The sequence below is a fragment of the Salvelinus sp. IW2-2015 genome, linkage group LG17 (assembly GCF_002910315.2).
Source record: "Salvelinus sp. IW2-2015 linkage group LG17, ASM291031v2, whole genome shotgun sequence".
NCBI lineage: Eukaryota > Metazoa > Chordata > Actinopteri > Salmoniformes > Salmonidae > Salvelinus > Salvelinus sp. IW2-2015.
In genome coordinates this window covers 16994105-17019960 of record NC_036857.1, presented here as the reverse complement: position 1 = coordinate 17019960, position 25856 = coordinate 16994105, and the positions used below count along the sequence as shown (strand labels likewise).

At 42.2% G+C, this 25856-nt stretch overlaps 1 protein-coding gene across 1 annotated transcript in view; it reads right to left on the bottom strand.

The window, feature by feature from the left end:
- Positions 1-3114: 3114 nt before the first annotated feature.
- LOC111976553 (E3 ubiquitin-protein ligase MIB2-like) overlaps positions 3115-25856 on the bottom strand; it is an 84301-nt gene continuing 61559 nt past the window's right edge. Inside the window, 7 exon segments of the mRNA XM_024005475.2 lie at positions 3115-5946; positions 6131-6196; positions 8111-8304; positions 8529-8707; positions 11493-11768; positions 13147-13273; positions 19718-19872. Coding sequence (XP_023861243.2) covers positions 5705-5946; positions 6131-6196; positions 8111-8304; positions 8529-8707; positions 11493-11768; positions 13147-13273; positions 19718-19872 — 1239 coding nt within the window. The 3' untranslated portion in view covers positions 3115-5704.

Here is a 25856-nt window from a genome sequence, read left to right as displayed (position 1 = left end):
TGAGCTTTGTTATTGTTTCAACTGCAGATTGCCTCTTTAAACGGCTGTTTATCGCCCCACCCTACCATTTAGTATAGAACTACCATTTAGTATAGAACTACCATTTAGTATAGAACTACCATMTAGTATAGAACCCCCTCTACTTATCGCCTATCTGAATAAAAGGTACAAAGAGAGAAAAAAAGTTATTTGGTCAACCAAACCACAGACAACCTTTTGCAGTTCTAACGCTTCAGCCTCACCCCACCAGGTACATAACAGCCATCCACCATTTCAATGTTTTACAACTGAAGTTGTATTTAATAATAAATAACAACTTTACAAATACATAAATATGCCACTTAGCAGATGCTTGTATCCAAAGCAAAGTTTAATGAGTGCATACCAGTATGTGATCCCTGCAGGAATTGAACCCTCCACTTTGTCATTGCTAGCGCCAAACTCTTATAAACTGAGCCACACTGGACCAAATGCTCTTTCCTCCATCTTTGAGAAAATTATTCATCTGGTTAGGCTGGGGCCTGTTCAGGAATATCTAGTCCATCTCAATAAAATAATTATACTCTCCTTAAAAAAAAWGATCTAAACTCCATGATAAGAGAATTATCATGTCTCCTCTATTTCATTACATTTCTATCTGCACCGCTCAAAATGCTTCCACCACCTGAGTTAAGCCCCTGCTCTCATGTGGCTCTGTCATCATCCACTCATGAGCAGTTTGTCATATGCAAGTCAATTTGTGTGCAAGTACCATATGTGTTCCTGATGAAGAAGGCATGAGGTTGTTATGTTCGGGCTAAGGACAGAGATGGTTTATGATACAGGCTGTCTAGCCTCATCAATGAGCTCTGCAGCAGAGCGAGATAATTGACCCATTAAAAGCACAGATGCTGAGATGGGAATAGTGAGGCGCTCGCGCAATGTTTTGTCTGGATTCCTACCGTTGCTTATTACACCATTATCCAACTCTACTGTCTCTAATTATCATTTCATTACACCGCTCTCTGAAATTATTAATAAGCAGAGGTCTAAAGTAACAAATTACAACTACTCTTATTACTGTTATTGAGTAGCTTTTCTTGTACTTRTTTTAGTAATTCTACTTGAGTAAAATGTCATTTAAGGAGCAGTACTTCTACTTGAGTAGGATATTTCAGTACTCTTTCCACCCTTGTTGACAGGTGACACCATTGACTCAAGACATCAATATTTGTCTTAACATCAAATAAAAATTATAATTTTGAAACAGTCTCAAATAATTTTCATACATATAGGTAGGGACCAGGAAATATTGGCCCAATGTGGAGACATTACCATGTGTCGACATGGATAAACTTAAACAGATAGGCTGCGTTTACACTAATGTGGTCTCAGAGCATTTCGTCTTATTCTGTATGTAAATCTGGGACACTCCATTTAGTATGATATATTAGGTTACATTATGAAAGGAATAGCGGTCGTACAATATCATACATCTTACCTGGACGTAAAATAGCATACGAATTGGATGAGGTAACTTACCATACATCTTGGCAGATGAGACCCGGTTCCTTGTCCTTTAACAACAAAGAATTACGGGGAGAATTTACGTTGGTGGTTAGGGGAACTAACYACAAATGTTAGGATTATTTGAAAAGGTTAGAACAAATCACAAAYGTTAGGTGAATTTACGTAGCCGATTAGGTGAATTGACCTACGCTTAGAATAAGGGCAAAGGTTAGCTAAAGTTGTCCCCGATGCGCCTCGAATATGCAACCTTTAGATTGCTAGAAGATCGCCGATTATGCCTACCCACCCTCTTTAACTTCTGTCTATAGTAACTAAACCATTAGTAGGTATCAAGTCTTGGAGGTGCGCAGAAATACATAAAGTGTTTCATATTGTAGGCTGTTTAAACAGGCAGCTCAATTGTGATCGATTGCCCAATTATTGGCAAAAGATTTGATCTGATTAGTCAAAAGATTAGGCTGCCTGTGTAAATGTAGTTGTAGAAGATCTGATTTTGACCACATGAACAAAAATGTTTTTTTGAAAAGACACTATATGGATGGAATTCTGGCCTGAATGAGGAAAACTCATTTGGGCAGAATTCCAGGGATCTTTCTCAATTATTCTTCCTCAATTACTTACGGAGGTGATAAGGAAGGCCTAAATTCAATCGGATCAAGCAATAACCAGCGACAGCTGACACCCACATAGCTGATGTTTTGGCGGTGTTGGAGCGGTCAAATCTGTGAGCAGCTGCTCTTGTGATCATTGTCACAAATCTACACCCCTCCAACTCACAGAAGTTCCGAATTAGAAAGTCTAGGCTATATAGAAATAATGACGCTCAAATTGAAAATCATTAAATTGAGGATTATATCAGTTTAATTGAGGTGTAGATTACATCTCACATTCCAGCGTTCAAACTTGTAAACAAGGCTACAAGGGATTTCCGTTCAGCCAATGGCAATGTCCGCTTTAGGTATGCCGGGAGCCGCTTGTGGATTTGAACATTAGAAAAAGTTACAATTTAACCTGGACCTCAGTCTCAAAATACGCATCAGCCAATTAAAATAGTTGATTTACTCGCACGTGATAGAACGCTACATTGTAGCTGGTTCCATCAGATAACCTGGCACACGTTAGCCCTATGCTAACCTCACCAGGTGGCAGTGTAGACAATTAGGCCTAAGAACTGGCACACAGCAGCATTTAGCTGAACACACTACTACTGATGTGTTCAAGGGAAACGCTTTAAATGTGGTCATTCAACGAGCATGAAACTTCAGTCACAAACCGTGGTTAAATTGAGCCAGAGTTACCCGGAGCGGGGCTCCTGCACCTTGGGCCCAAGGGAGAGCCAGGTGGATCCGAGCTCCAGCACATAACATATCCAAATATTAAAGTATGATAAACCATCACGTCAATCAATCAGTTTATCCAACTCAAAATAATACCTTTACCCAACTCAAATTACCCCAATTTACACTTATTGTGAGTAAACTAAATTTGAGTTAGAAAACATGAATATACTATTTGAGTTGGATAAACATATTTCAAGTTAGATGGGTGACATGCCAATTACATGTTGGGAGGAGACAGTGACTTATTAAGCACAGAACACAATCCTTATAAAACAGTTCCATATTTATTGCAAAATATTTTTGTACAGAATACAACTGAAAAAAAACATGAACATAAGAATGGACAGTAAGGCCAACAAGAACTCCAAGTGGTGTACACACCAATAGTAACATTTGTTGCTTAAATATTATGTATGTACTTCTCATCGCAAACCTCTAGTGGTATATTTCAAAACCTCCTGGCTCTTCTAAAGTATTATTACCTTTACCTGTGCACAGAGACTACTCACATGACCCCAGATGACAATATTTGATGATCTAATTCATTCAATCAGAAATGCTCGCTATACTCATGACTAAAAAAAAATAATGTTTGGGCTCCACATTTGTTTTGATTGATATACTTTGGATCAGAATTCTTTAATATCAGTTGTTAATCAGAAGCACCGTCTCAAATGACATCCTATTCCCTATGTAGTGCACCACCTTTTACCAGAGCCACGCACATCCTTTTGAAGATTTGGCACTGGTGTAACGTTAGTAGTACTTTGAGTAAACCTTACTTTCCTCTCTCCCATGCAGCTTTACAAGGCAGGTTACATTTTTCTGACATTCAAATGTACATCTTAATTGGCTCTCCCAAAGTTGGGATCTAATGTTACAAAACTCCTGTCACTGGAAGTTTACAATAGAAAAATGAAATAGAAGATTAAAATAGATAATTTTTTTTAATGCATAAGCCCTTCGGAAAACAAACCAAACATTACAAAGGATGATTAACGATAAAGTACAATCCAAAATGCTTTGCCAAACACAGGTTGGGGAGGGTTTCTTCCAGGTAGGATGACTATGATGTGAAACAGGTGCACAATTAACAATTATTAAATGTTTACAAAGACATCTGTTTGAGAGAAAAAAAGATACATGACAAGAAAACAGAGTGCAAAGGCTGCCAAAATTCCACATTGTGACGAAATAAGAAAGAAAAAGCAAATACATGCTAATTATTTTTCTGGCTCAGCTTTGGTAGAAGTTCACACACCTCGCTTGATCAATAATCCTTCCTGTTCTGTATTGGGAGGATTGATTCATCATCATGTACAGTATCAGTGTTCTTCCTCTATTTAGAGGACACAAAGGCCTCCAGAAGTCAAAAGTCATTCTGTCCAAAAAGAGTCCAAAGTTGACCTAAACATAATGACAAACATCTCTGCACCACCAAATGGGCTGAGCCCTGTCTGAGGCTGAGTGTGATGATGCTAGCAAGCGGGTCTGTGGGCGGCTAATGCACTCGCTGTGTAGTACAACACTACACACTGAGGAGTAGGACAGACGCTCAGGTTCAGATGAACAACAGACACAGGCTTCGATTATGGTTTTGATACATATCTATAAAGAACAAAGCCGATGGGTATCTGGGTGATGGTATAATGAAAATTAGTTGCACTGCGTCATCTGACAAAGTCTTTCCTTTAAAGCAGCACGCAAACCACTCTCTACGATGGTGTAATTTAAACATTAATTTTATACCTAAAGCAGGAAAGGTATGTTGGACCAAAGTGAACTTATCCACAGGTCTATTCTGCTATAAAAGCTCTAGCTGTTGTGTTATGAGACATCAACTACAAGTCCCTTAATGAACACACATCAAATTGTCAGATGGCTCCAACGTAAAAAGGGTTGACAAAAAAAAKCATTCCGTAACCTTTTTGATACTAGAAGTATTTCAATGAATCAGGACCCTGAGTAGAGAATGACATAGGCTTGGGTGAAATTTCAGCAGAAATCCTTTTTTTACTGAGCAAACACCAAAAATAATATGACTTTAGCTAAATAGAAACACCTTTAGACATAAATACCTCAGTACTAATTACTGGTACTTTTAAAACCACACATCTAACCAAACCCACAACACAGTCTTCAGCTTAGAATATGCATATACTCATGCATATATAAAGTGTGTATTTTCCCCTTGCGTACGTACGGCAAGCGGGAGGGGCTATACAGAGGAGCCTTTAGTTATACCATCACCCTCAGGAGACTAACACTGATAACAAAGAGTTTCATACAAAGGAGAGCAAACATAATACACCGGATTCAAGACAGGGAGACATCAGCCAGTTCTCTGCAGCCTTGTAAACAGGGTAGGCAAGACAGGCAAACAGGGGGAACAGGGTGGGATGCAATCTAACAGGGAGTAACAGACATCCTCTTAGAGCAGCACAGGTGAGGGACTATTCAGAGGGACTTCCTCCCTGGTTCGTAGGGATGTCCTCCATGTGGACCAATGGGAATGGAGCTTGCAGCACTACTGCCTCCTGACGCAACCCGCTGCGGCTGCTACACACTGGGAGCCACGGACAAAGCATTGACGAGCATTTCAGGGGCCATGACTGGATTTTTTCCATGAAAAAACAGGCAACAACAAAACAAAAAAATCAAGTCAGTACAACCACATCCAGCTCATTGACACTGCTGGGAACCCTGGTGCACGTCACGTAATGGAACACAACAAAGCACAGCAGCTGAGCCAGGATGGACGATCGAGTGGCTAATCCCAAAGGACTGAGGAGCAGACTGACTGGGCAACTCCTCGAGGGGGAGGGGAAGAGAGGAAGAAAGGAGGAGGGTCTGGTTCAGACGAAGAGCTGGATGCGCTCCCGGATGGTCTGCCTGCAGATGGGGCAGGTCTTGAGGGCGGCGCTGCAGTCGATGCAGGAGGCGTGGCCGCACTGGAAAACCAGCTTGATATGGTTGTCGATGCAGATGGGGCAGGTGATGCGCTCCTCCATTTGGCGGTAGCGTGACTGCAGCTGCTCCAGCAGGTTGTGCTGCTCGGAGTTCTCCGAGCCCGGGCTGCAGTCCACCTCTGTCTGGTCTGGAGGGAGAGGAAGGGGATGCACATCATTCACTTCAACATCACACGGTATTGTGATCTGTACTAGTATTAGTATGACCCGGACATCTTCTATTTATCAATTTCTACCAATGCTCCTCCCCGACACACATCAATAAAAATCTGAAAACAAGACAGGCCTTCTACTCATTTGTGGTATCATTACCTTGTCTTATTTTCTTGGTGATCGTGACCTGGCATTTGATGCATTTCTTCATTCGATGAGCACACTCTGTGGAGAGATTAGGGAGAAGCACAAGGAGTTACCTCAGATCCCAAACATCAAGACCTCAAACCTAAAATAAGGTACTGAGTACAATTGTGGGAACATCAAAGGCCAGTTTCTCCAGACACAGACTAAACCTAGTCCTGGACTAAAACCACTTTCAATGGATCCATTTTAGTCCAGGACTATCCTTAATGCTCCAGATTCCCCCCCCCCCACACCATCACAGGGCACCCACACCAGGGCTTGACATAAATTATTTTTGCCACTTACCCTTCTGACAAGTAGGACTGATATTTTTACTTGTCCGAAAGCTGAAGTCACTTGTCCCAACAAAAAAAGGTCCCTAACACCAAAATGGTGACTGAAAATGAGTAAAGTACATAGGAGGAATCTGAAATAATTTTCTAAGCTTGCCCATAGACTACATGTCAAAGTCGTTCCATGGAGGTCCGAGTGTCTTCGGGTTTTTGCTTCTCCTTTGTAATTAATTGATTGAATAAAAGTCACTGATTAGTAAGGAACTCCCCTCACCTGGTTGTCTAGGTCTTAATTGAAAGATAAAACCAAAAACTAGCAGACACTTGGCCCTCCATGGAATGAGTTTGACACCCCTGCCATAGACAATTATTATTGTCCCCTAGCGACCATCCAAAATAATCTACAAAAAAATAGATAAAAAGAAAGATGACCGCTACACATTTGGCTGGCATGCTACGGGAGGGACAAGAGCAATCATGACATTGACCAAATATATTTAGTGGAGACAAATCTTTTCGAATAGCCTATTCCACTCTGGTGTAGCTGTGGCACGAAGGAGACGTGTAGTAGCCTAGGCCTATCTGGCTATCCGTGTGGTGTGTACCGAAGCGTGCAGATGGAGCGAGTGACACGGTCAACGAGCCTCGCTGGCTGTGCGTCTTGTGATGGGTTGTAAATCATCATGGGCTGCAGAGCAACTCTGCTGTCCTCAGAACTGGATAATTATAAACGGATTTGCATTTTTGCCTCCTTTCTTATTAGGCCTAGGCTACTCTGTGTTGTAGGTAGGTTGCACATTGCTAGAATAATATGGCAATAGGCCTGGGCCAACTGGGAATTTCTTTCATAAGCTTTCCTCAGCTGTAGCCTATTTCTTTTGATTCCTCATTAGATTTTTATATTTTGGTATTGTTTGCTCAATTTCACTTCTTGTGGCCTAAAATATTTGTAATTTAAAATAAATCTGTGAATGAGAATAGCATAGACTCCGACGTTCATAATTATTCCCATTTAAAAGCTGCAACTTTAGGACATTAAACACTTTATTGGAATAGTTTGGAAAATACTCTTCATAACATTAATTTGTCTTAATGCTTTTATGATATTTCAGTTAGTAGGATTAGGCTTTTGGTCATTGGGTCGCAATGGCAAGGAAGGATTTTTTTTCTGACCTCGCAACTAAAGTTTGTTCAAATTTCTAATTTGATCTTTATATCTTGCTATTGATTCTTCTAGCTCTCATTATTACCTTAGGCCTCACCTTAAACAATGTAAAACTTTCTGAGATTACAAATTTATTCTTTGATCATGAAATTGCAGGGCAAGACAGATCTAGCATGCATTAAACTGAAAGAGTGACTTAATAGGCCAAGTCATATTCATGTCAAATGGAGAGAAAATAGAACATTTGYGATCCTACAACAATAAGACACTGGAGTGTTGGATATAGGCAATTTACTGAGAATGTCAACCATGTACGCCCTGCTGTGCACTGCAGCATCGCCACTGCCTTATCCAATTCTGATTGGACTAATTGTTTGATATTGTAATTTTTTACTTGTCCATTGAGACAACTGAAATCTATATTCTGGTTGTCCGACTATTTTTTTATTGCCCCGGACAAGCCTTAATGTCGAGCTCTGTACACTATCCATCTACCTTCGCAGGCAACAATGTGCTGGCAGGGGCAGAAGAGGACGAGCAGGGCCAGCTCGGAGCAGATGAGGCACTCGCTGGGCCCCGGCAGGGCAGGCATGGCCAGGTTGGTCATGGTGTTGGGCGTTGTGTGGACCCGCCGTAGGCTGGTGCTGCTCAGTGACGTGCCACACGTGATGGCCTGCAGCCGCTGCAACCTAAAAGGAACGGATGGATGGAAGACTGATTTGGTACACATACTGTATGATTAGAGGACAAATCCTATCTTCTTTCTTTTGGTTAGTTATTTGTTCTGGTCTTTTCTTTATCACTTATTTTAAAGCCCATTTATGTCTGATTGGGGCATTAATCTCCAGGCTGAGCCATCGGAGTGAGGAGTGTGAGAGGTGTTGTTATAATAGTCACTGGCTGCTGTATGTACCGGTACTTCTCGGAGAAGCTCTTGATGAGCTGCAGCACGGCTGTATCCGCCACCAAGTCCAGGGGGCTCTTGCCCTTGTGGTTCGCATAGTTGATGTCGGCGCCCTCCTGTGCCAGGAAACAGGCGATGGCCGCACCCACGCTCAGCTCCGTGTTACCCATCAGCCCCGAGCTGCTCAGCTACACAGGAGACATGAAGAGGGAGGGAGAAGGAGGGGAAGAAGAAAGAGAATTGAGTTCTGATGAGCCTTTAATCTGGTAAATTAAAGGAATCACATAAGTGAGCTTGAAAGCTGCACACATAAGATATAGCAGAGAGAGACAGACAGTACAGTGCACAACAACCACACCAAGATTACTGGGGACATAAGATTACACTAAAGCTAGTAATTGATCATTAGTATAAATTCATCAATAATCTTCTATTAATTATAGTAAATCAGTGGCATGTCAGAGATGCAAGCTGCACACCTGTTTACTAAATTCAAAGGGCATGTCTGGTCCTCATACACAGACTAGAGTACCATAAGGGTGTGTTGTCACTAAACCCAAGTGCACCCCAGCTGGACAAATCCAGAACCCCCCCCCCTCCTTTGCTGACAATGTGAATACAGGGTACTAAGACTGGCCACCTTGAGATGTGCATGTGTGTGTGTGTGTTTGTGTTTGTTTACCCCATCCATCCACCAAGCCCCAAAAAAGGCTTGGCGGTTGGCCAGCATTGTTTGAGCGCTGCAGTGTTTGAGGTCGTCCGATATGAGAGGATGCCCTTCGGCAGTGGCAGCTAGAACACAATGCTGATGATTTTCATTACATAAAGCTCTTTCAAAATAACAGTGCTTTATGTTGTAATTGTGCAGTTATGGGGGTAACTAATTCCTTCCACCAACAATCTGTTGCACCTACCTGGGGGTGCAGTCATACAAGGCTCTGTTGTTACCTTGTCCATATTGTAAAAGATAATTAATTCCCAATAACCTACCTAGCTAATAGAAGGAACACATTTTTGGAATAGACGTGAGGAGTGATTGTGCCTACAGTGAGGAGAACAAGTATTGGATACACTGCCGATTTTGCAGGATTTCCTACTTACAAAGCATGTAGAAGTCTGTCATTTTTATCATAGGTACACTTCAACTGTGAGAGATGGAATCTAAAATCTCAGAAAATCACATTGTATGATTTTTAAGTAATTAATTTGCATTTTATTGCATGACATAAGTATTTGATACATCAGAAAAGCAGAACTTAATATTTGGTACAGAAACCTTTGTTTGCAATTACAGAGATCATACGTTTCCTGTAGTTTCTGACCAGGTTTGCACACACTGCAGCAGGGATTTTGGCCCACTCTCCTACAGACCTTCTCCAGATCCTTCAGGTTTCGGGGCAGTCGCTGGGCAATACGGACTTAAGGCACCCTCCAAAGATTTTCTATTGGGTTCAGGTCTGGAGACTGGCTAGGCCATTCCAGGACCTTGAGATGCTTCTTACGGAGCCACTCCTTAGTTGCCCTGGCTGTGTGTTTCGGGTCGTTGTCATGCTGGAAGACCCAGCCACGACCCATCTTCAATGCTCTTACTGAGGGAAGGAGGTTGTTGGCCAAGATCTCACGATACATGGCCCCATCCATCCTCCCCTCAATACGGTGCAGTCGTCCTGTCCCCTTTGCAGAAAAGCATCCCAAAGAATGATGTTTCCACCTCCATGCTTCACGGTTGGGATGGTGTTCTTGGGGTTGTACTCATCCTTCTTCTTCCTCCAAACACGGCGAGTGGAGTTTAGACCAAAAAGCTCTATTTTTGTCTCATCAGACCACATGACCTTCTCCATTCCTCTCTGGATCATCCAGATGGTCATTGGCAAACTTCAACGGGCCTGGACATGCATGGCTTGAGCAGGGGGACCTTGCGTGCGCTGCAGGATTTTAATCCATGACGGCGTAGTGTGTTACTAATGTTTTCTTTGAGACTGTGGTCCCAGCTCTCTTCAGGTCATTGACCAGGTCCTGCCGTGTAGTTCTGGGCTGATCCCTCACCTTCCTCATGATCATTGATGCCCACCGAGGTGAGATCTTGCATGGAGCCCCAGACCGAGGGTGGTTGACCGTCATCTTGAACTTCTTCCATTTTCTAATAATTGCGCCAACAGTTGTTGCCTTCTCACCAAGCTGCTTGCCTATTGTCCTGTAGCCCATCCCAGCATGTGCAGGTCTACAATTTTACCCTGATGTCCTTACACAGCTCTCTGGTCTTGGCCATTGTGGAGAGGTTGGAGTTCTGTTTGATTGAGTGTGTTGGACAGGTGTCTTTTATACAGGTAACGAGTTTTCAAACAGGTGCAGTTAATACAGGTAATGAGTGGAGAACAGGAGGGCTTCTTAAAGAAAAACTAACAGGTCTGTGAGAGCCGGAATRCTTACTGGTTGGTAGGTGATCAAATACTTATGTCATGCAATAAAATGCAAATTAATTACTTAAAAATCATACAATGTGATTTTCTGGATTTTTGTTTTAGATTCCGTCTCTCACAGTTGAAGTGTACCTATGATAAAAATGACAGACCTCTACATGCTTTGTAAGTAGGAAAACCTGCAAAATCGGCAGTGTATCAAATACTTGTTCTCCCCACTGTATATGAAGAAGGGGGAGAAGATCTCTCACACCGTCCTTCTCCTGGCCTGGTCTCCATCTTTATGTGCTTTAGCCAACGCCATTGGCTACCATTGTGAACAAAAGTCAGAGGAGTTTGGCTAAAGCACATCTGGGACCAGGCTACCCGGTTAAGGATGTGATCAGGACAACATAGAACAACTAGTCTGATCGCTGTGTTCACCATTCTAGGAAAAGCAGGATTTTGGCTAGGGGATAGGTCAGTTTCAAATGTATATGAATGGAGGACAATGCTAGAAATGCAGGAATTCCTGACTAATCAAGAAGGATCACACCTCTCCTCACAGTCCTACCTGACAGTAGAGCGAGGACGATGATGAGCCCGGGCCCCCCTCTCCTCTCTCCTGCGTGGTGGTTGTGGTGCTGGAGGTGGCCGGGGTGAGCTTGGCATTGGCCAGCTGCGGGCGGCTGAGGGCCACGTGCATGGCCGTGTCCCCGTCCTCGTCCTCCACGTTGACGTCGGCGCCCTCGGCCACTAGCAGCTGCACCAAGTCCCCGTGGCCCTGCGTCACCGCCAGCTGCAACGGCGTCTGGTTGCGGTTGTTGCGGATGTTGATGTCGCAGCGGCCCTGAGAGAGGGTGGGTGAGGGGTGAGGGAAAGTTAGTTGGTGTGCTCGTTTTGAAGCGTAAAGGTACACGTTGATTTAATATAACTTTGTGATCATCTTTAGGTATTGCTGTCATTTAAACAATTTTGGAAGGCTAAGAAGGTACAGATGTTAGATTGTATGCGTTTGCTTTTTATGTTACTGTCCTGTGACTGCCTGGTATCTGTAAGTATTTTACTGTGCTGTTGTGTTCCTATTATGCGGTACTGTACTAAGATTGTGCACGGAGGGGTCAATTGGCTGGAAGAATACAATATTAAGGACAAATGGCTGAGTTCGCTTTTCTGGGGCAGAAAAAAGTTAATATGCTTGTGTTTCTTGTCAGAAACATTTAGGTCTTTAGGCCTAAGACATGGTAAAAACAACTAGACCTAATGGTTCCTCATAGAACTTTTTTATATAATTTTAAAATTAGCCTAAATTCAAATCCAGATGCATCTTATTTGAAAGACATAGCCTATAGGATAGGCTAAAATATATTATTTTGTTTAGGCTACTTTATTTATTTTGTTACTTGTAGTTCTTATTTTAAGATTTGTACAGTTAGATAGAGAAAAAGGCATATCCTAATAGGCCTATTTTTTTGGGGGGGGGATAAGCCAATGTTCTATTCGTTTTTAAGTGTTATAAAAGAAAGTCCCAAATAATAATTATTGTTTTATCTGATTGTATATCTAGGATTTTTACAGTTCGATAGGCAAAAGGCATAGCCCTTTTGGGCTATAATGGGCCTATTCGTTTTTAGCCCAATGTTCATTTAAGTGTTATAAAGAATGTTATAAGCAAAATATTAATTTGTTTTATCCGATTGTTGTTGACTTTTATATAAATGCCAAATTTCTAAGCTATTGAAAATACAGACTCATCATTCATTTATTTTTTGTTCCTGATTATTGTAAGTGCTGCTGCGGGAGCACTTAAACTAATATTTATAATATTGTCGAAGTTTAACTTGAAGTAACGTTTATGCGACTTTAATTGACAGTAGGCCTAGCCTATGTGTAGACCTATATTATTGGCTGTTTGGTTTGCAAGGAGGGATTTTTTCCAACAGCACAATTGTTCTAGTACTTGTAATGTTTAGTATGGCATTTCTGTCCCAGTTTCAAAGGATGCTGTCAATGCAGAATTAAGGAAAGTTTATTGGAAAGTTCATTTTAAGCGTTGAAAGTGTTGCATGGAAACAACAACTCTTCTAGCTGCTCCACAACCAAACATGTCATATCTGTTAACAGCCACCAGGAGGAGGTCTCCTTCATAACTCTGGGGAGCAGAGAGCGAAGGGGAGACAGAAAGATATACAGGCTGGGGGAAACCTCTTTTTAGCCCCGTTCCTTACTTCTTTTACAAGGATCTCGGCCACGTCTCGGTGGTTGTTGAGGGCGGCCAGGTGCAGAGCTGAGAAGCCGTCCTCCTTCTTGACGTCCACCAGCTGACGCGCCCGAGCCAAGATCTTCTCCGTGGCCCTGTGGAAACAAATAGCCTTGGGTTCAGATGGGTTATATAGTGCACTACTCATATAATGTACATGTTTCGTGCCTTGGGGACAGAAGAGTGCTTTATGGATTATAATCACACACACACACACACACACACACACACACACACACACACACACACACACACACACACGGAAACCCTGGAATCAGAGAGACTGTGTTGTGACGTAGGTCAATGTGTCACATCGGTAGCTTAAGGGGCATTTGGATGATGGCACAGACAGCTGTTTCAGGAGCTAGAACTAAGCCGTCATAAGAAGGAAAGGAAACGACACAGCCAGCGAGCCCCAACATGGGTCAGGGATTTCCATTAGGCAGTGCTAAGCGTTTTACTAAGGAGTAGCAGCTCTGAACAGCATTGACCTTCAGCTCTCGGCTGAACTTGCATTAAAGGATTGCCGTTGCTCATTCCTAACACCCACCTCCTCCCCCGTCATACATCTCACTCTACCATCAGTCACTTCCTCCACCATTCCCACACTCAGATAAATCTTCCTCAAGCACTCATCATAATTCACTCTAATCCACACCACATATTCGTGCCACAAAATGTTTTCTATAACTACTTCCACAGACTTTCGCCAATCTCCATAGTGTGCAAAGTGAGAGGTGGTGGTGGTGGTGGAGAGACTGAGCTGGGGCTTTGAGGACGAATAGGACGGGTGTATTGAATAATCCTGCTTTGTTATTCAAGCACTGGGTTCTGATATTGCAGTCCGTCGAGGGGCTGGCTGGCTGTAAAGCAGGGCTGTCCGTGTCCATCCTCTGCGCCGGCTGCTTTATGGCGTGTGAAATTGAACTCAACAGACCTTAGTCAGTGCCCCAGTCCCTTAGCCCTGGCCTGTACAGTATTATTCAGTTCTCGGGCCACTGCAGACAGGCAGGCTCTTTCCCATTAGTCAGTTGTTTTTAACTTGCATCTCATTTTTAATAATCTAATGTCAACATGAAGCGTTTGCATCTCCAAGTTACTGTTAAATAATTTTAAATGTCATGAGGCATCTATAAATTATATTCTTCAAGAAAAATTGAAATGACCACTACTAAACAGCAGATTAGACATTTGAGTGTCGACTCTTGACTGGGTAACCGTTTAGTGTAAGTAATTACAGTAGTGTACAGTAAAAGCACGGTCAGAGGATGCATAGTTAAATTATTTCTGCTGCGGAGTGCAATAAGGGGGTTTAATGCAGCATTATTTATGATAGCAACAAAGTGGTGCTAATTGCAGCCCTCATTAACACATACTCATCTGTTTCAGACGCATTACTGTACACGACCAGCAGAGCTGGCTGGGACTAAACAAAAGGGCTGGGAATTGCAAGGGACCTCACGAAAAGATATTATCATGATGCTTAGGTGCCSATACGATATGTATTGCGATTCTCAAGATACTTAGGTGCCGACACGATATGTAATGTGATTATCATGACTCTACATGTATTGCGATTCGAATCCGAGATTTCCTTGCGATTTGATGTTCCATACATATTTCTCATTATGTCTGGTGCATAGAGACAAGAGAGCATGATCAAAGTTTGATCAGTCATGGAAATAAAAGTGCTGAAAACATGATGGCTCACTATTTTTTTTAAAGATGGAGAACAAGATATACGATGAAAAATACCAGAGTTTTGGTGCAGGTACAGCATTTATATTTTTTATATTTACAAATCAATATAATATCGTCCAAAATAATGTTGCGATATGTAACTGTATAGACCCCCCCCCCCCATCCCTAGTAAACAACCAGCAGATGGGCATGGTCAGCCAGCCTTGCTAGAAGCAGCTCACCACATACTGTACTACTGGTAGGGGGGACATCCAGGTCATTTGTACCTGCAGTGCGGATCACATAGGAAGGAGGAGAGGCAGGATGGAGGGTGGATAGGGAGGTTGTCACGGCTGCCTCCCTCGCTCCTCCATCAAAACCGCATTTCTCAGATCCCCCCTACCCACTTCACAAGCTCATAGTCCCGCCCCCTCCCCTTGCAGCCCTTGGAAAGTGTTTGATTGGATTTTTGCCCAATCACTCCATCGCATCTTACCTCGCCTCCCCTCGGTTAAGATTTCTGCATAATTTCCATAATAACCCCTGCACATTCATTAATATTTCCATATCTACGAGGCATTACTGTCTTAACATGAGCTCATACAACACGACTTGAGGGCATTCCAACGCTATGATAATGACTTCACTAGAGAGCAAATGTATTTTTGGGTTCTCATCGTTTGGTATTAATCGTGGACTCATTGGGGAAATAAACATTGCTTCTAAGTGACATTGATTTGAGGAGGTGGAAAGAAATGTAAGTGTGTTCATTTGCTGAGGAATTATGTGACGTAGTTAGAGGGACAGAGGAAGTCATCTCAGATGTTTAATGTTGCTGTGGTTCGACTGTGTGTGAGGGATAAGGCCTAGCTGGGGTGCGTACGGACAGATGGACTGGCCATTGGTTGGGAGCCTGGCTGGGGACTCGGGAAGGAGCACTGAGAGCCCAGGTCACCAGATAGAGAGATGCAGAGAGAGATTGAGGAAGATTGGAGAGAGGGAAAGAGGGTTAGAAGAGACCGCGGCGAGCGAGAAAGAGGGAAAGAGAGAGAAAGGGCCTCTATGAGGCTCTCTGTCTCATTGTCTGCCTGTGTCTGGGGAGCTCCAGTACTCCTCTGGCTGCCTGCCTCTGCCTTCCGAGGATCCTTTTAGAACTAGGCTCTTTTTCCATTTCCTCAGATAAACTAAATAAATACCTTCACTCAAATAAACAAACGTACATTTCTATTGACAAAAACACCGAAATAAAAACCCAAATAACTAAACAACAAAAGAAACACAGACACTTGGGCATCTTTCAGCAAAAAACCCTAAAGGCCAAAAGCCGAAACGAGTTGGTTCTACTTTTAGCAATAAATACACTTTAAAAAAAATTGAATTCCGTTGTTCCCCACTATACATGCATACATACATACATACATACATACATACATACAAAACGTTTGAATACCACTGCTGTAATACATGTATGTGTACATTTATGGAATAGAGATACAAGCAGTATAGGGCAGATGTGTGTGTGTTTACTGTGGAGTTCAGGCTCGGGGGTGTAGTTGTCATTTAGTAACCCCCAGAGCTGTGGGAGTGAGCTGTGCCAATGTGATGAGAGAATCTGGGCCATAACAACTACAAGTGGCAATAACATCTGCTAAATATGTGTATGTGACCAATAACATTTGATTTGGGGAGGAGGGTCCTGGCTTGTGGCACAAATCCCATACTGATAATATAATTTTTCGTGCTTCAGGTTTAAATCATCTATATGTGACTTTGTTGAGCTTCACAATCAACTGTAGAAACTTTTGGATGCTTTGGACATGATTGCTGCCAAACCTTGTCCATAGACTGCTTACAGGGTAAGGAAACCAATATGTAATTTGGGCGAACTATCCCTTTAACAGTAACACAAGTGTCTTGCTATATGGTGTTGGGTTAAGCAAAGCCAGTTACTCTAGACCGGTGGTTCCCAACTCCAGTCCTCCAGTACCCCCAACAGCACACATTTTTGTTGTAGCCCCAGACAAACTCACCTGATTGAACTCATTGAGGGCCTGATGAATAGTTGACAACTTGAATCAGGTGTGCTTGTCTGGGGCTACAATAGAAATGTGTACTGTTGGGGGTACTTGAGGACTGGAGTTCGGAACCACTGGTTACGCCATAACTAACAGACTGTTCTGATGCCAATAGAATGTCTAACAGTTGCTTTCAGATGTACTTCAATCACTTGTTGGGTCTATAAGCATTTGTCTGTCCTCTATTTCAGTCCTATCACCCTGAATAAGGCACCGTGATGCCCATACGTTGGTGGTTTACCCAATAAATTACTGGGAGCTTGTATAGAGTGTGCAACTCTTTATTATTTTTATAGCCTACAGTTTTCACTGTTTGTCAGCACCTTTACTAACTTTTTTGGGGTGTGCGCCAGCTCAAGCGTTTCACTAGACTCTGGGGTTTAAAGGCCTGACGAAGAACGAAACTGAAAGCAATGTTACAACTTTAAACACTGTTGGGCTGGGTATTCTAGTCATTGCCGAAACAAATGTATTTCACCCTGGCTTTGGTAACTAAACTGATTTCAGATCAAAATCATTGTGGACTCTTTGCCAACACTAGGGTTTTTGTATCTGAAGTGAGAGCTGCGCCTTCTGTCTGTATCTAGTATGTACTTACTCAATGCAACACTGCTACCCTGATTGTTTGAGCACAAACTACCAGTTCATCATCACAAACTAGATGGACAAAGAATGTAGCCTAGCCATGAATGTGTGTGGGACGTCTTGAGTGTCTTCTCTCTCTGTGTTAATAGTGCTGGTGGGAAGGGGAGGGCGAGAGACAGGAGAGCCTGGCTGTTCTCAGTGCTGAGGCTCATGGGAACAGATGCTGTGTGGGAGCTTCCCATCTCAGCCTGGTGTGTGTGTGTGTGTGTTAGAGCTGGACGGTATACGGTATTTTATGATATACTGGTATTGATGCAGGGACCGGTTTGGGTTTTTACTTTACCTTCTATACCGGTATTTTAATGTTTCGTTCACTCTCGGCCCTTTCTCTCCGTGCCACTTTCCACAGACCTAGCCACGCCCCCTGTCACTCAAGGAGCGCATTTGATGTTCCTCAACCACGAGACACTTGTGTTCAGTCTGCATGGTCAATGCAGCACATGCAATAATGTTGATGACAATAATGCTGTTTTCACTTTGCTTCTTAATATAAATCCACTAGCATTCTATAATGACACTATTAGTTTGTGTTTCTTACATCAGCAAACAGCTATTTTTTCTTTCCTTAGCAAGTTGCCCTAAATCTTGTGAGACGCTAATTGTTGGGAATTGCCAGGGACCTCACGAAAAGATAATGCCGCTAATGCTAATAGCTAACTACCTAGCAAATAAATGTACCGAGCAAGAGCAAACGTAGCTAGCTAATACAGCGTGATATTACCATTGATGGTGTAGACCTCAATCAGTATGTCGTTTGTGCAACAGTATCTTACCAATCAAAGAGGAATATGCAAAGCAATAATATGTTAGCTACATGAAGTACGTAAGAGAAAATTGCAATGTAGCCAAAGTTTATAGGGTCCCCTAAGAACCACTTATCAGCAATTTAGTTCCTACCCTGTCAAAAAAACTCCTCCCTGGCATTTTAATTCGTTAGAAGTCATTCTATTTCCATGATTCCAACAGTTTTGCACAAATTCGCAAGTCAAATCGCAATTGCAACATTTGGTTAAAGATAAATCCCAGATTATTTGCCCATATTGTGCAGCCCTACGTGGCAGTGTGTAAATTCTCTCAATTGAGCAGTGGTGTAAAGTACTTAAGCAAAAATACTTTCAAGTACTACTTAAGTCATTTTTTTGGTATCTTTACTTTACTATTTTTTTTTAAATTTGACAGCTTTTACTTCACGACATTCCTAAAGAAAATACTGTACTTTTTACTCCATACATTTTCCCTGACACCTAAAAGTACTGTTTACATTTTGAATGCTTAGCAGGACAGGAAAATGGTCCAATTCACACACTTGTCAAGAGAACATCCCTGGTCATCTACTGCCTCTGATCTGGAGGACTCACTAAACACAAATGCTTTGTTTGTAAATTATGTCTGACTGTTGGAGTGTGCCCCTGGCTATACGTAAATAAAAAATAACAAGAAAATGGTTTGATTAATATAAGGAATTTGAAATGATTTATACTTTTACTTTTGATACTTAATTACATTTACTTTTGATACTTAAGTATATTTAAAACCAAATACTTTTAGACTTTTACTAAAGTTATATTTTACTGGGTGACTTTCACTTTCACTTTAATCATTTTCTATTAACACTATCTTTACTTTTACTCAAGTATGATAATTGGGTACTTTTTCGACCACTGCAATTGAGTGCAGGAAATGCATAAATTATAAAAGTGCTGAAATTTGTTTTGGTTGAAGTTGAATTGAACAGTATAAAACCATCAGATTGGAGAAAGACTCATTGATATCACTTAGAATGTATGTGTTGCCATCCTCGGATCACTCACTACTCATAAAGCAAATGTAGAACTTGTGTTATTCAAAAACTAAAAATACAGTCAAATACCGTCATACCGTCCAACTTTAAAACAAATACTGTGATATAATATTTTGGCCATATCGCCCAGCCCTAGTTTGTGTGTGTGCGAAGAGTATGAGGGTTGTAGTGAGATGTAGCTAGTATGTGTGTGTAGTGTATAGTCTAGTAGTATGTGTGTGTATTGTCTAGTAGTAGTAGTGTTGATTGTACTCACAGCTTGTTGCCTTTAAGGGTGGCGTGGTGTGTGTAGTTTGTATGAGGTAGTGTGTAGTGTACAGCAGCAGTGTGGTACTCACAGCTTGTTGCCTTTGAGGGCTGCATGGTGCAAGAGGTTGAAGCCGCGGTTGTTCTGCTGGGTGAAGTCGATGTTGGGCACCACCGCCAGGATCTCAATGATGTTCCGGAAGTCTTTGGCGATGGCGTCGTGCAGTGGCGTGTCTCCATACGAGTCCTGGTGGGATAGGAGGAGAAAGAAGTTAGCCCTATAATAAATTATATGGGGTCAGTTTAGAGGATGGTAGCCCCTAAAGGAGAGGGTTATAACTTGGGCAGGGAGAGCTGATCCTAAATCTGTACAGCATCTTGTCCTAATAGCAGTCCTGGAGGGAAGTGAGATATGGGATATGGCCGTAATGGTACACATATTCGTACAAAACCATTCGGTACAGGGACCTCAGTTCAGTCAGCACTGTGAACCCAAATTGATAAATAAAAAAATATATAACAAATAAAAACACTAGGCTTATAGGCTATGCATACACTGCGTTGTAAGCCTCGAGTAAATCTGAGCTGAACATTTTTTTTCTGGCTTATTCGGTTAAAAGAACTAGAGCCTATGCGCAAGTTGTAATCTAAATTAAAATCTTAACTGGCGCATTTCAAATTGTCCTTTTGTGAGGCGCAGTCCAGAACTCGTTCTGTACAATGGCGAGTGGTGGGGTCGATAAACCAGGAGGATTCTCCATCATCGTTTAAATCTCCAGTTGGGAACATTCTGGCTTCCCAGTAGATTACAACGGCGATGGAAAGAGTGAGTACGTCACCACTGCTCCACGAGAATAGCCAATGCAGCTGCCAACACCTCAAACATGTTGCACATTTACGCCGACATAACCCAGTATCCGACTACCCGAGCAAGACATAACACACACAACTCCAGGCAGCCATTCCACTCCAACTGAGCACGCACACTGCACAAGCGGAAAAATGAAATATCCCGAGCCGTACACAAAACCAGAGACTTGTTGTGAGGCGTAAGGAGCTGTTTTGAGGTGTGACCATTTGAGGAAAGCCCAGACAGAGAGCTGGAGAGACGTCTAAATGGCTTTAATGAGCTCAACAACTGGACCCAAGTGAGCAGAAAAATCACACAGCCCTTATAGAAAAATGAATCAGGCTGGTGGTGAATGTATCCATTTTAGATAACATAGTACTTTATTAATCACACAAAAAAGGAATACATTTAATTGTACCGGCCAATAGATATACCAACGATAAATACACAGTAAAAACACAACAAATGACAAAGACACTAAAAGCAGCACATAATTCGGAAAGTGTTCAGAACCCTTGACTTCTTCCACTTTTTGTTTCATTACAGCCTTATTCTATAATGTATTAAAATAATAATAATTCTCATCAATCTACACAAAATACCCCATAATGACAAAGCAACAACAGGTTTTTAGAATTTTTTGCAAATGTATTAAATGGTCACTCTGACAGAGCTCCAGAGTTCCTCTGCAGAGATGGGAGAACCTCTGCAGCACTCCACCAATCAGGCCTTTATGGTGGAGTGGCCAGACGGAAGCCACTGCTCAGTAAAAGGCACACGACAGCCCGCTTGGAGTTGCCAAAAAGGCACCTAAAGGGCTCTGACCATGAGAAACAAGATTCTCTGGTCTGACAAAACCAAGATTGAACTCTTTGGCCTGAATGCCAAGCGTCACGTCTGGAGGAAACCTGGCACCATCCCTATGGTGAAGCATGGGAGAAAGGGAAAGGGGGATACCTAGTCAGTTGCACAACTGAATGCATTCAACTGAAATGTGTCTTCCGCATTTAATCCAACCACTCTGAATCAGAGAGGTGCGGGGGATGCCTTAATTGACATCCATGTCATCGGCGCCCGGGGAACAGTGGGTTAACTGCCTTGCTCAGGGCCAGAACGACAGATTTTTACCTTGTCAGCACGAGGATTCGATCCAGCAACCTTTCGGTTACTGGCCCAACGCTCCTACCCGCCAGACTACATGCCGTCCCGCATGGTGTTGGCAGTGTCATGCTGTGGGGATGTTTTTCAGCGGCAGGGACTGGGAGACTAGTCAGGATCGAGGGAAAGATGAACGGAGCAAAGGACAGAGAGATCCTTGATGAAAACTTGTTCCAGAGCGCTCAGGACCTCAGACTGAGGCAAAGGTTCACCTTCTAACAGGACAATGACCCTAAGAACACAACCAAGACAACGCAGGAGTGGCTTTGGGACAAGTCTCTGAATGTCCTTGAGTGGCCCAGCTAGAGCCTTGACTTGAACCCTATCTAACAACTCTGGATAAACCTGAAAATAGATGTGAAGCAATGCTCCCTATCCAACCTGACAGCGCTTGAGAAGATCTGCAGAGAAGAATGGGAGAAACTCCCCAAATACAGGTGTGTCAAGTAGAGGTCGACCGATTATTCGGAATGGCCAATTAATTAGGGCCGATTTCAAGTTTTCATAACAATCGGAAATCTGTATTTTTGGACACCGATTTGGCCGATTAAAAAAAATKTATATACTTTTTTTTAACACCTTTATTTCATCTTTATTTAACTAGGCAAGTCAGTTAAGAACACATTCTTATTTTCAATGATGGCCTAGGAACGGTGGGTTAACTGCCTCGTTCAGGGGCAGAACGACAGATTTTTACCTTGTCAGCTCGGGGGATTCAATCTTGCAACCTTACAGCTACCTAGTCCAACGCTCTAACCACCTGATTACATTGCACTCCACGAGGAGCCTGCCTGTTACGCGAATGCAGTAGAAGCCAAGGTAAGTTGCTAGCTAGCATTAAACTTATCTTATAAAAAACAAACAAACAATCAATCAATCAATCAATCAATCATAATCACTAGTTAACTACACATGGTTAATGATATTACTAGTTTATCTAGCGTGTCCTGCGTTGCATATAATCGATGCGGTGCGTATCGTTGCTCCAATGTGTACCTAACCATAAACATCAATGCCTTTCTTAAAATCAATACACAGAAGTATATATTTTTAAACCTGCATATTTAGCTAAAAGAAATCCAGGTTAGCAGGCAATATTAACCAGGTGAAAATGTGTCACTTCTCTTGCGTTCATTGCACGCAGAGTCAGTGTATATGCAACAGTTTGGGCCGCCTAATTTGCCAGAATTTTACGTAATTATGACATAACATTGAAGGTTGTGCAATGTAACAGGAATATTTAGACTTATGGATGCCACCCATTAGATAAAATACGGAACGGTTCCGTATTTCACTGAAAGAATAAACGTCTTGTTTTCGAGATGATAGTTTCCGGATTTGACCATATTAATGACATAACGCTCGTATTTCTGTGTGATATTATGTTATAACTAAGTCTATGATTTGATAGAGCAGTCTGACTGAGCGGTGGTAGACAGCAGCAGGCTCATAAGCATTCATTCAAACAGCACTTTCCTGCGTTTTGCCAGAAGCTCTTCGCTGTGCTTCAAGCCTATCAAATCCCGAGATTAGGCTGGTGTAACCGATGTGAAATGGCTAGCTAGTTAGCGGGGTGCGCGCTAATAGCGTTTCAAACGTCACTCGCTCTGAGACTTGGAGTAGMTATTCCCCTTGCTCTGCATGGGTAACGCTGCTTCGAGGGTGGCTGTTGTCGTTGTGTTCCTGGTTCGAGCCCAGGTAGGAGCGAGGAGAGGGATGGAAGCTATACTGTTACACTGGCAATACTAAAGTGCCTATAAGAACATCCAATAGTCAAAGGTTAATGAAATAAAAATGTCAGAGAAAGAAATAGTCCTATAATTCCTATAATAACTACAACCTAAAACTTCTTACCTGGGAATATTGAAGACTCATGTTAAAAGGAACAACCAGCTTTCATATGTTCTCATGTTCTGAGCAAGGAAGTTAAACGTTAGCTTTCTTACATGGCACATATTGCACTTTTACTTTCTTCCCCAACACTTTGTTTTTGCATTATTTAAACCAAATTGAACATGTTTCATTATTTATTTGAGGCTAAATTGATTTTATTGATGTATTATATTAAGTTAAAATAAGTGTTCATTCAGTATTGTTGTAATTGTCATTTTTACAAATAGAAAAATTAAATTAAATAAAAATCGGCAGATTAATCGGTTTCGGCTTTTTTTTGTCCTCCAATAATCGGTATCGGTATCGGCGTTGAAAAATCATAATCGGTCGACCTCTAGTGTCAAGCTTATACATATATACAGTGGGGAGAACAAGTATTTGATACACTGACGATTTTGCAGGTTTTCCTACTTACAAAGCATGTAGAGGTCTGTAATTTTTATCATAGGTACACTTCAACTGTGAGAGAAGGAATCTAAAACAAAATTCCAGAAAATCACATTGTATGATTTTTAAGTAATTAATTTGCATTTTATTGCATGACATAAGTATTTGATACATCAGAAAAGCAGAACTMAATATTTGGTACAGAAACCTTTGTTTGCAATTACAGAGATCATACGTTTCCTGTAGTTCTTGACCAGGTTTGCACACACTGCAGCAGGGATTTTGGCCCACTCCTCCTACAGACCTTCTCCAGATCCTTCAGGTTTCGGGGCAGTCGCTGGGCAATACGGACTTAAGGCACCCTCCAAAGATTTTCTATTGGGTTCAGGTCTGGAGACTGGCTAGGCCARTCCAGGACCTTGAGATGCTTCTTACGGAGCCACTCCTTAGTTGCCCTGGCTGTGTGTTTCGGGTCGTTGTCATGCTGGAAGACCCAGCCACGACCCATCTTCAATGCTCTTACTGAGGGAAGGAGGTTGTTGGCCAAGATCTCACGATACATGGCCCCATCCATCCTCCCCTCAATACGGTGCAGTCGTCCTGTCCCCTTTGCAGAAAAGCATCCCCAAAGAATGATGTTTCCACCTCCATGCTTCACTGTTGGGATGGTGTCTTGGGGTTGTACTCATCCTCTTCTTCTTCCCCAAACACGGCGAGTGGAGTTTAGACCAAAAAGCTCAATTTTTGCTCATCAGACCACATGACCTTCTCCCATTCCTCCTCTGGATCATCCAGATGGTCATTGGCAAACTTCAGACGGGCCTGGACATGCGCTGGCTTGAGCAGGGACCTTGCTGCGCTGCAGGATTTTAATCCATGACGGCGTAGTGTGTTACTAATGGTTTCTTTGAGACTGTGGTCCAGCTCTCTTCAGGTCATTGACCAGGTCCTGCGTGTAGTTTGGGCTATCCCTCACATTCCTCATGATCATGATGCCCACGAGGTGAGATCTTGCATGGAGCCCCAGACCGACGGTGATTGACCGTCATCTTGAACTTCTTCCATTTTCTATAATTGTGCCCAACAGTTGTTGCCTTCTCACCAAGCTGCTTGCCTATTGTCCTGTAGCCCATCCCAGCCTTGTACAGGTCTACAATTTATCCCTGATTCCTTACACAGCTCTCTGGTCTTGGCCATTGGTGGAGAGGTTGGAATCGTTTGATTGAGTGTGTGGACAGGTGTCTTTTATACAGGTAACGAGTTCAAACAGTGCAGTTAAATACAGGTAATAGTGGAGAACAGGAGGGGCTTCTTAAGAGAAAAACTAACAGGTCTGTGAGAGCCGAATCTTACTGGTTGGTAGTGATCAATACTTATGTCATGCAATAAAATGCAATTAATTACTTCAAAATCATACAATGTGATTTTCTGGATTTTTTTTTAGATTCCGTCTCTCACAGTTGAAGTGTACCTTATATGATAAAAATGACACCTCTACATGCTTTGTAAGTAGGAAAAACCTGCAAATCGGGCCAGTGTATCAAATTACTTGTTTCTACCCCACCTGTACATACATGCGCATACATATGTATATACGGTTTGTGTTGTGTGTGTGTGTGTGTTTATTTATATATATATAGCACATTTTTTATCTATTAAAATAACATCAAATTGATCTGAAATACAGTGTAGATATTGTTAATGTTGTAAATGACTATTGTAGCTGGAAACTGCAGATTTTTTATGGAGTATCTACATAGGCGTTATCAGGTTCTTATTTTTAGTGTAAATAACTCGACGGACACTAGAAAAGCTTAACCAAGTTTAATTCTTCCCAAAGGGTTGATACAGCTGCATTCAGACATCACATTTCCACCACTCCAATTTAGACACTCCTTCTCTCCAATCCTTAGGTTTTATGGTCTGACAGGAAGACGAAGTGA